At 43.2% G+C, this 12,244-nt stretch overlaps 1 protein-coding gene across 1 annotated transcript; it reads right to left on the reverse strand.

The window, feature by feature from the left end:
- Positions 1-1,609: 1,609 nt before the first annotated feature.
- LOC125506545 (DNA (cytosine-5)-methyltransferase DRM2-like) lies at positions 1,610-7,367 on the reverse strand. Its single transcript, XM_048671338.1, has 8 exons — positions 7,084-7,367; positions 5,539-5,655; positions 5,330-5,438; positions 5,207-5,253; positions 4,950-5,105; positions 3,272-3,371; positions 3,090-3,181; positions 1,610-2,997 (listed from the first exon to the last, which is right to left on the reverse strand). Exons 1-8 carry the CDS (start codon positions 7,087-7,089, stop codon positions 1,813-1,815), a joined length of 1,812 nt encoding a protein of 603 aa, XP_048527295.1. The 5' UTR covers positions 7,090-7,367; the 3' UTR covers positions 1,610-1,812.
- Positions 7,368-12,244: the final 4,877 nt, after the last annotated feature.

The following is a 12,244-nucleotide window of genomic DNA, read 5'->3' on the forward strand; positions in this document are numbered from 1 at the left end:
AGGTAACCAAGATGAGAGATCCCAGTTTTCAGAGCCATTATTTACTCAACTGAAGGTATGACTGAATGATTCTGTTTCAGAGGAATTATTTTCAGAGCCCCAAGAAAGTAGCCACAGCAAGTTCTAGTGTATCGAACTACGGATGATCTAGTAATTTACCGTACTCTTGTTGGTCTCTTAGTATTGTCTGATCCTTGGTAAAGAAAAGTTCCCCTTCAAAATCCATCGAAAACAGAATTTACCGACACCCAAATTCCTATGGATACAAGTGCAGAAACCTTACATCCTTGTACGCTGCGCACTCCTTGAAAAATTTGAAGTCATCAAAAAAAGATAGTGATCAGCCTTGGTGATTGCTGAAGATCTTACTTCATCATCCTAGCTTTGCTCTACATCTAGATGGTTTAGGGATTCTGAAAAGCAACAAAAACAAAATGCAGTGAAAACTTACTTGATGTAAAACGGATAACAGCATCTTGCCTGTGCATATTATCCATATGATACAGACAACAACCTGATTCGAAATACAACATCAGGATTTACGTTTTCAGACCAAGGACAAACTATGCAGGAGAATGTTTGTGCAAATTATAAGTTGTCAAGCAGGTCATAGTTAAAATCCTTTTGGGAAAACTTATTTCTTTATCTGACATTTTTAGGCCGAGTTGCACAAAAAAGGAATATTTTGCCAGTAGTAATAAAATACTGCTTTCTACACCAAACTTATGAATGGAACAAGTACATTCTGAAACAAAGAAGTACAGTACAGCTTAAAACAGCTTCTCATTGCAAGTTGGCGCAAGAAGATCAGTTGTATGCATACTCGTGTTGTGAGTTGTGACAACATAACCAAGCAGCACTACACTACAAGCTCCATGCATTTTATCAAACTTCCAAACAGGCTAACAACAAGATTATATACCAAACAACATATTTCACTGCTAAACTCTTGGAATAATAAAGAGACAGTAGCATTAGTCGCAAGTGTTGTAGATTTGCAAGTTCAGATGACTATCGCTAAATTAGGCTGAAGAACAACACTGTCGGCCGTCATGCTGGATTCAGATATAACGATGAGACTTGAAGAGAGATAGTGATAAAACAAACTAGACAGCGACAGTAAAAAGAAGGAACCACCATTTGCCATAAATTCGAGACAAACTAAAGAAGACTTCAAGGTGATAGCCTTCTGCCCAGGGATGCAGAAAAGAGCAGATCCAGCAGGCAAGATACATATATCCATGTATTGGTAACTGCTAGCTTGTATTGGTAACTGCTAGCTTGTATTGGCTCTGCTAGCAAGAGTAGTATTTTGTTTTTAACTCTAGTAACTGAAAGGGAATACATGGTAAGAAACTAAAGAAGCTCACAGATGGCACAAGGAAATTTACTTCACTTCCTCCAGGGATTCGACCTTTTCCCTGAAAGACATAACTGCTGCAGATATGCAACAATGTTCAGTTCATGGCCAACCAAAATATACAAAGTGCACAAACAAACCCAACCTTCTCAAGATCATTATTTGGGACATCAACCTCGGGTGCACAGATAGTGATAATGTCCTTAAATTTAAACCTTCTTCCACATTGAGGGCACTAGCAAACAATAATTTGGGGGCTGCAATAATATTTTTTTCAAGTAAAGATGAACAGGCTCTAAATTAATTAGCAACAATAAACCATATGCCTAAATGTTAATGTGAGCTTTCTCCAAAATAAATCCTCCACGTCAATTCAACGTTTAAACACAGATAAGTCACAGTTCCTAGATATAAGCATTAAACGATAACATAGGTAGTGTACAATGATTAGGCTACATCCTACGTCCTCCCATGGCCGACTTGACGAAATTCAAGATTCTGACATAGTCGTAAAACAAAGCTGAGTGCTTGCCCTCCAAGCCATCACGGTAGTGTCGGTTGCTTCCGGCAAGATTGTTACATGGGCTGCCCCCAATCACCAAGTCAAAGCCACCAAATTGACTAATAAATGATGCAACTCTATCATTTGTGAGAGATTTCACATCATCAATCTCAATCAATGTGCCTGTCTGGGTCTGATCCCACCAACTTTTGAAAATCTTCTTACTAGCTTCACCTATCTCAACCGAAACCACTACCCTCATGTGGATCCCAAGCTTGTGCAGAGCTACCTCTCCTCCTCCAATACCGGTGAATAAGGACAGCACACGAACACCATTGGGAAACATGCGCCTCAGCACTGACAAGTGGTAAGCAACTGTATCAACTTGAAATGAGTTGCCGAGAGACTTGTATCGCTGTGTCTTGCCAACCCCCCTTGTGTGGTCCCTTGGGAAACCAAGTATATATTCCATCTCATCAGGCTCCAATGGGGCAACCTTGTTTTTCCCAACCCAGACAAGATTCCATTTTTTGCACTCGTCCATGACATATTTTTGAACACTTTTTGTCGGCGGATTGCTTGAGCTTACAAGAGCACGCTGGATCCGGTCTGTCAGCTTTGCACTTGCTACACATGTTTGTAAGCAATTGAGATGTGTTCTCGTGTCCCAGGAAGGCCACCACTTCTTGTAATGAGGAAATGCCTCAAATATTGTCTTTGGGGGCAGAGGAAGAAGAGGCGATCTGTTCTCAATTGGCAAATTGTGGATGTAACCCCTTTTCCTTGCAGCTGCACACAGATGAAGAGAATCCACAAACTCTGGCTGAATGTCAAACAGATTTCTTGAAATTTTCGCCCATTCACCTTTTGGAGCTCGGGCCACATTTTCGTAATAGAAAAAAGGTGGTCCGGTATCTAGTTTAGAAAGCATTCGGGTCACTGATGGTCCACTGTAACCAGGCAGGTTAAATCCAACCATTGGATTTGGTAGAGGCATTGAATCCTCATCGCTGCCATCCAAGGAAGGTCGATTGCCTTGTCCTCCACCCCCATACCTCTTCCTCTTTTTCCTGCTCTCTTCCATCAATCTTGCTTTCTTTCTGCCTCCAAAGGAATTGAAGCATCTGTCTGTAACCTGCCAAATGTACACAAATTGTAGTGTCCTTACATCAAATTAGAAGAGCGAAAGTGGCTTCTTATTCCAGTGTACGTCAAACCACACGGTACCTGATGGTCAGATAAGTTTCTGGAATGACAATCTTCTGCGACCCGAGATGCACTAACCGAATCAACTAATACACAGATATCAGCATCCACACCTAGGAGAATTTAAACAGAAATATATATAATAAGGTGCTCTTTCCTTGAAAGAGTGACCATCAAGGCAACAATTTCAAAAAGAGGCATACCACATCTTATAATAGCCTCATTTGCTTCATCTTCAGAAAAGCCCATGTTTACCAATGACTTGATCTTCTCATCCCTCTCTGACATCTCTCGCAGAAAATCCTGCACAAAAGTACCACGAAAACCGAGATTAGAAAATACTTGATATATGTATCTCACTGATTTCTTAATGCCAAACTAAGTGGCTGCTGATAGGAAAATACAACCATGAAGTGACATGTATATGGCCAGAGAAAAGAAGGGGGCCTATGATAATCAGTGGTCAAGAGATGAATAGCACAGACTACCCAAGAAATAAGCGAACAAAACTGACAAAAAAATTAAATTAACGAAATAATTTAGGAACTCAACTTCCTAAGGTGCTGTTTGAGAATGACATTAATACAGTAGCAAGTAGCAATATGAAGTACCGGTTGTGATGGACTGGAATAAACCAAACGTACAGGTAAAGTTGTGCAGGTTGTGCTGGATGCATAGCAATGGTGAAACACAATCATCTGGTCACTCCATGCTGCTTTCGTGACAGAACTTTAAATACTGATGGATGGATGGTGAGGCAAATGCGTGCATCTTCAGGAGAAGATGATGATATTCACATCCCATCCTATTTCAGATTCATCGCTTCGCTAGCAATCACGATATTTTTTTGCTGAGCAGGTGTAGTACATATCAGACACTCCATACTGTTTCCCTACTTGCTGTTTTTAGTCTTTACATATATCTTGCCATGAACAGGTTTAAACCATACAATAATTATCTTCATAATTTTATTTGTATAACTAATACAAAAATCGACTATCACATCATATATAACATTATGAGATTTCTAAACTAGTTACTTTGTGTATGCATTTCTAGCTGAACAGTAATGGATTGAATCCCTAATTTTCCTAAGCTCTAACAGGTAAAAGTCTTGGAGAGCAGTTTGATGCAACTAATATGGTAAGTGATGCTCTTCTCCAGTATTATGATCATTTTGCGTAGCTGAAAGTCAAAAGAAGAATCTTGAGCTATGCCATTTAATTCTTGAAGAGCTTGTTCGTCCTAACCTGCATGCTAGTTCTCAACACTCCTTTATGGAGAAGTGATGAGCTGGGTTGCAGCAAAAACTTTACAACAGTGCAGGATTGAATTATTTAGGTCAGTGTTCAGCATTCAAGTTTAGCTTCTATTTCTTCCAAACTCTTCTGAGCTCAGTATGATTGTATACTATATCTTGGACTACAAAATGTATCAAAAACCATAACCGGTGCATGAATTTGGATTTCTGCATGTTAAAGCGCCTGTAATATAATTTTCTTGTACCAACATAACTCCACAAGTCGCAAGCTTTGTTACTAATACTCAAATGCATAAGAACCGAAGAGAAAACGAGTGGTGTCTAACAAAAATAAATTTTCAGATCATGAAAATCACACACAAGCAGAACAATAATACACTACGCGGGAGATATTGTCTAATGTTATTCAACTCACTCCTTATATTATGCTGTTAAAATGATAAAATTGTAACATGGTGAAAATTCTATGTAAAAAAAATGAAGTGCTCAAACTACACTGATGAAATCTCAAAACAGTAAGTAACAGGGGTGTTCAAGGTGTGCATGGCAAAGATTTCACATATATCAGCATATGATCAAAGAATTCTTGGCTACTGAACTGAAGATAAGTAATCATCTACCTCATAACCAGAATCATCAGAGCTTGACTCTCTACCACCAGCATCATCATCGCCATCCCAGTTCTCAAAATCAAGATCATCGTCATCTTCAACAACAGGGAGGATGCAGCCAGAAGTAGAGTGATTATTACCCCCTGCATCATCGTCATCTAGTGCCTGCATTTCACATCTCAATTGGAATAAACAATCCTTGCCATGAATCAAGAGCACTATAGAATAAATTCGGTAATAAAGCACATGGATAAATAGTCAAATACCTTATATGTGAGCAGTAGCTCGAGCAGTGCATCTGCATCACTATGTCCTGAAATCAAAAGGTGTTAACAAATGGTACAAACACAAACAACTAAATAAAATGGAAATGATTACTTTTATATTACCAATCTCCTTAATACTCTTCATGACCATCTCTTTGGGGAAGCCCATTACCACATATCGCTCGATCAAAGAAGTAGGCAGCACTTCCCCGTTGATCCACTCATTAGAACCCTTTGCACAGTTACACGAACAAATATCAGACCATGATCATAATTATAACAAATCATGGATAGCACTTGTGCTGAAATACAAAAAATTATATATGGCTTACAAGCGTGGATGGGCCAGGAGAATCAAAGTTCCTCATAGCCGGAGCCGATGAGGAATCAGCCACACCATCATTGTCCCACTCAAACTTATCACTGTCATCACTATCACTGGTCCAGCCCTGTGACATGAGTTAAGCACAACTCGATTAATATTGAAAGCAAACCACCAGAAAAGCAATTATAGAGAAAAAAATGATGCGAGAGAATAATAATAATTTTATTATGCCACAAGTCCACAACAGCCACAAGACATCGCAGTTAAAATCTCCAGCATGAAGTCAGTATAGCTGCATTTGACTCTAGAGTTTAGAATGCATCGAAAAGGAAGAAGGGAAAACCCTTTTTTTATTGAACAAACTCCCCTAGACCACTGTCACGAGAAGAAATTCAGCTAATGCCCGGAGAATATACATCAGCTCAATTTGAAACAGTTTGATTTGTAGTTTTGGGGATGCCTAACTAACTGAAGTATGTTATGTTTCAGATACTAGGAAGGATAGATCACTGGGAAGTAGGACACGACATGCATATCAGGGCTAAAGAGACTTTATGAGAGTAAACTAAAGCGATCAAGTAGGTAAATCTAAAAAAGGAAAGCAGATTGACCAGGGTTGCTCATTATCATGCCTAGAGTAAGATTAACTAAACAAGCACTGCTGCAGTACCATTTGATGATGCTTTTACCAAATTGACAAACTACTGCAAGCATCTTATTCGGCGCCATCCTAATACACGAACAATATAAGAAAATGCAGAGAAAGACAAACAGGTTGAGTGGTTAACAGCCAATGCAACATGATGCGTGGTCACAAGAGAGTCAATGTGTCTGACTTGTTAAAGCCATGTCTGACCACAGGGAGAGCCAACATGTCGACATGAATAGCATATGAAATGAAGTACAATGCGACAGTAAAAATGCGCATCACGGAATCAGCATTCTCATTGCTCTGCGGTCCAGAATACATCCAGTAAAATTAAAGAAAACATATATATTAGATCAAAAGGAAGTTAAGAAAAAGGATTCAGATGAGATTCTGCTATACAGCTCTGTATTTTGACAATCTGACAGGTAAATGCAGACAATGACAACTACTAAAACTGATCCCACACTATGAGAAACGGAGAGGAGGTGACAAATCCCACGCTATCTATGCAACATAAAATCCGGTGACTGCTAAAATCAACAAGTTGACTGCATCCGATTCTAGTGTCTGTAACGCATCCAGCAAGTTGGGGAAAAAAACCATTTTTTAAGCGAGCGAGAAAACCCCCAAAACCCTCATATGCAAAACTAAATCACACGCATCTTTCTTGAACAAACACGAGAGTTTGCCCCTGCATCGGAACGGAGAGCGGCAGGGGAAAAAGAATCTTCCCGGAGTTTCCAGTAAGTGGAAATTCCTCGTACGGACGCGGTGCAGAGTAATCGCCGAAGATTCTGCGGAACACAATCCCCGCACAGCAGATTATCCATGATTCCTCGGAAAAACTTGGAATCGGAGAGGCTGTGAAAACGAAAAGGAGGTGAGGAAGGAGAAGGAGCCCACCGCCATTGTTGGTGCCGGAAGAAGAGGCGCCCCCGCTGTCTTTCTCCCTGCCGCCAGGAGGAGGAAGAGGAGGACGAGAGCTCGAGGAGGAGCGGGGGCAGAGGCGGCCGAGGAGGAGCGGATCGCGACGGTGAGCGGCGGCGGGCTGGTCCGGCCCTCGCTGGCCCGGACGAGGAGGAGGAGGGGACGCGGCTGCGGCCGAGTGTGCTGCTGCTCCGCTGCTCTGCCGCGGCGTGTATGCGGGCGCGTGGTTTTGTAGAAGAGAAGGGGCACACGCGGGCGGGAACGTGTCTCCGACGTGTGGGCCCTGGTGGGGTGCTTCCTCTGATTCTATGAGATGTGCGGCCGCACACAAAACTGGCCACACGGTTTTGTGCGCAACGCACATCTCAATAAAGAGGGAGAGAAAAAAGGAGGTGAAAACTAGGGGAGGTGTATTGAAGATGGCAATAACGACATTAGTTAGGGTTGATGTCAGGCTGTTTGACAGCTTTGACCGGTTCTGGCATGATAATTAATATCATAATTAATGTGATATTTACTACTTTCTTTGTTTCTAAATATAAGTCATTTTAAACATTTTATATGGACTACATACATGCGGATGTATATAGACATATTTTAGAGTGTAGATTCACTCTTTTGCTCTATACTTAGTGCATATTAAAATCTATAAAAGGTTTTATATTTAGAAACAAAAGGAGTACCATTAATTTTAATAGTCTTCATTTATACATAATACTAAATAATTGCATGTCTATATCAATGCGATTGTGCAAAAGTATAATTTTATTTGGTAAGCATTTATTGACTTATCAAAAAGTATTATTTTATTTGGTAAGTCAATATGAGGTGAGACAATTGAGTCACTTTTTAAGTAAAATCCTAAGATGAGAGAAAAATCAAAAGGAGGAGATGGAGGAAGGGTCAGTTCTTCTGTTGGTTTCTAGAATAAGATGGAATAGTCTGGCCCTGCTCAATTTATTCTAGAAGTCCAAACCAAAATTACTTTTTTGAAGCCTACTAGTCAAGTTTTATTTAGTAGGTTTCTAAAAAGAATTGGTTAAGCTTCTTGAATAAGCTGAGTAGGGGCAAGATATTCTAAAAGCCCAAAAAAGTCATTAAAAAACTTTTGTAAGGAATATAGGCTTTTTGAAGCTACCAGCGTCACCTCCACCACAACACCCGCACCAGGAGAACACCACACCACCGACTGCACCCACAGATCCATCTCCGTCATCATCAAGAACCCCGACGAGAGGGAGCATAGATCCGAGAGACCTTATTGGCCCAAGCGTCGCCCCTGCTCCCACAAAAGCGCTGCCGCCAGCCACACATACCCACACCCTATATACACACCAGAAGCATAGATCCAGGGTTCCCCCACCCTTTCGCTACCAGAGCAGTCGGAGAAAGGGGAGGGGAACCCACAGCGGTGCTGTGGGATCGGGTTGGAAACTGAGTCGCCCTCTCTGACGAGCGGTTACCTTCCTACGTTACTGCAAAAAGTAACTAAATTAATGTGATTCAGCAATGTACTTGAGAGGTGCGGTCAATATGGTGTGGTGGAAAAAAACCGACTAGATGGAAAAAAATTGATTGACAGATGTAACGAAAGAGGGAAAACTGGTTAACAAATAGTTTTGCCTGGCAAGAAAAAGAAATATTGCTTAATTTAAGTGAAGATTATAAGAGAAATATAAAAATCTCCAAAATGTGTAAGCCACATTACATGTTATGATCGGACGCAAGTGGGGAATCACGGGCCCTGGCCCGCGCTAACGAACTAACGAAGGAGGCTGTCAAACTGCTCATGTAAGCTCAAAGAATAATACTCTCTCCATGAAGAAATATAAGAACACTTAGATCACTATATCAATACTCAAAGCTTCGACTATGTATACTACGGTACATATATTAAGAACTCCTTGAAAATAGCTAAGGCCAAATAGCGTCACTGGGTTCAGATTATGGAACTCTCTCTAGTGCAAAGCAATGTGGACTCGGGTATATCGACATGCTCCCCAAAATGACAACACATGTATTTATATTCGGATTGACATGTTGATTCTTCTCGATTGGTAATTCTTCAAGATAGTATATGTGCCCATAATATAAGCATCTCGTAATCGAGTGTGAGCAGGCAAAAACAGACGAATCAGTTATGTTAGAATTAATCCGAGGCCACCGTCGATTATCCGAGGACCAAGCAATCACACGAGGCATGACACCGAGATTTGTTAACAAGGTTCAACGATATGGTTACATCGCCGGGGCCTGACGACGGGCGCTCCTCCCCATGACACCACTACAATACCGCACCCTGGCCGTCCGGGTGTCGGCACACGCGGCCGGCTCCTCCTGCGTGCCTATGCTATTATGTTGGCATAGATTACATCGTGTGTCTAGTCTCGATATATATGAGAGGTCTAGGATACAAGTGTTCTATTGTGACACAACTTCTACCTTGTCTACACACGGTCCAAAACCAAGTCCAACTGTAACCTACCTTATACAATAATATTTGACACAACTCTAACAAACTCCACCTTGACGAATATTCTTCACCACCTTGAATTCATCCATGCGTCGAACCTTCATGTACATTGGACTTGAGATAAGTCATGCGCACCACAGCTACTCCCAGACTCCATGTGACTCCACCTGCAACTGTAGTCCCTTTTCGTCTTCTTCACAGTCAACACTCGAGCAAAATTAAGTTCCTCATTACTCTACTTTGTGCTCCAAACTTTCAGAGAATCTGTTCAACATCATCACACATCGACCACTGTCTGCGTGAAAGTGAACAACTCACATATTGGGCGCCACATATAAGAGTTACCTGAACTCAACGCCCCCGCTCTTTCTTGACTGCTTGTCTGAAACTTGAAAGAATTTCACTGTTGCCCTGTGTCACCCTGAATCAAATTCGCAGTTGTCTCACTCTTCTTCCAGATAGTCCCCTGGCATGTCCCACAACTATAGCACTCTGCCTCCTTCTGTATTTGCCATCCGCACTTTTTCATGTGCACTGAACACCACAGAATATACGGCCATGTACTCTCCCAGCTTTTGACAATTTCACTCTCCGCCACTTTCTCAGATTCTCCATGATCAACTCCTGTCCATCTTCCGGCACCGATAGACCCAGTCACCAACTTGAATCCGATACTCGTCAACACTGCTTCAGCACCCCTTGCACAATTTGTCTGGCCACATGTCTGACCACCGGTGCCTTGGCCTGTCGCTGTGTCCCATGCTTATCGCACGTCTCGCCGCTATCACCGCGTTGAGCCTCTGCTGTCTTGGTCGAGTCTCCTGGGTCGCGAACCCACACCACTCAAACCCCTACTGCAGAGAACCACCGATCATCACCGACCGACGCCGAGTATCACGCCCCCATCAGACCATTGGGCCCCAGTCCGATCCATGTGTCTCTCGCTTTTCCCACTGAAATAGGCTTCGACTCTCCATGCATTTACGCCGTAGCCCCTCCATCAGCACAAAGTGTAGTCGTCCATCAAAATCCAGGCCCACCTTCAACATGACTCCATGTAGTTGCGCTATGCTACCCGCGCTTCGTCGACTTCAAGCTCTCTCATGTGTACACTGCGTTGAATCAACCCCGCGCCATAGTCTTTGTCGAAGACGCACAAGCCCTTAGGCATGCACTGTTGGAAATATGCCCTAGAGGCAATAATAAAAGGATTATTATTATATTTCCTTGTTCATGATAATTGTCTTTTATTCATGCTATAATTGTGTTATCCGGAAATCGTAATACATGTGTGAATACATAGACACCAACATGTCCCTAGTAAGCCTCTAGTTGACTAGCTCGTTGATCAACAGATAGTCATGGTTTCCTGACTATGGACATTGGATGTCATTGATAACGAGATCACATCATTAGGAGAATGATGTGATGGACAAGACCCAATCCTAAACATAGCACAAGATCATATAGTTCGTTTGCTAGAGTTTTCCCAATGTCAAGTATCTTTTCCTTAGACCATGAGATCGTGTAACTCCCGGATACCGTAGGAGTGCTTTGGGTGTACCAAACGTCACAACGTAACTGGGTGACTATAAAGGTATACTACGGGTATCTCCAAAAGTGTCTGTTGGGTTGACACGGATCAAGACTGGGATTTGTCACTCCGTATAACGGAGAGGTATCTCTGGGCCCACTCGGTAATGCATCATCATAATGAGCTCAAAGTGACCAAGTGTCTGGTCACGGGATCATGCATTACGGTACGAGTAAAGTGACTTGCCGGTAACGAGATTGAATGAGGTATTGGGATACCGACGGTCGAATCTCGGGCAAGTAACATACCGATTGACAAAGGGAATTGTATACGGGGTTGCTTGAATCCTCGACATCGTGGTTCATCCGATGAGATCATCGAGGAGCATGTGGGAGCCAACATGGGTATCCAGATCCCGCTGTTGGTTATTGACCGGAGAGCCATCTCGGTCATGTCTACATGTCTCCCGAACCTGTAGGGTCTACACACTTAAGGTTCGGTGACGCTAGGGTTGTAGAGATATGAATATGCAGTAACCCGAAAGTTGTTCGGAGTCCCGGATGAGATCCCGGATGTCACAAGGAGTTCCGGAATGGTCCGGAGGTGAAGAATTATATATAGGAAGTGCAGTTTCGGCCATCGGGAGAGTTTCGGGGGTCACCGGTATTGTACCGGGACCACTAGAAGGGTCCCGGGGGTCCACCGGGTGGGGCCACCCATCCCGGAGGGCCCCATGGGCTAAAGTGGGGAGGGGAACCAGCCCCTAGTGGGCTGGTGCGCCCCCCTTGGCCCACCCCATGCGCCTAGGGTTGGGAACCCTAGGGTGGGGGGGGGGGCGCCCCACTTGCCTTGGGGGCCACTCCACCCTTGGCCGCCGCCCCCCTAGGAGATCCCATCTCCTAGGGCCGCCCCCCCTTGGGGAGCCTATATAAAGGGGGGAGGGAGGGGCAGCCGCACCCTTGAGTCTTGGCGCCTCCCTCTCCCCTGCTACACCTCTCCCTCTCGTAGTAGAACGGCGAAGCCCTGCTGCGGTGACCCCTGCATCCACCACCACGCCGTCGTGCTGCTGGATCTTCATCAACCTCTCCTTCCCCTTGCTGGATCAAGAAGGAGGAGACGTCACGCTGACC

The sequence above is a fragment of the Triticum urartu genome, chromosome 5 (assembly GCF_003073215.2).
Source record: "Triticum urartu cultivar G1812 chromosome 5, Tu2.1, whole genome shotgun sequence".
Taxonomy (NCBI): domain Eukaryota; kingdom Viridiplantae; phylum Streptophyta; class Magnoliopsida; order Poales; family Poaceae; genus Triticum; species Triticum urartu.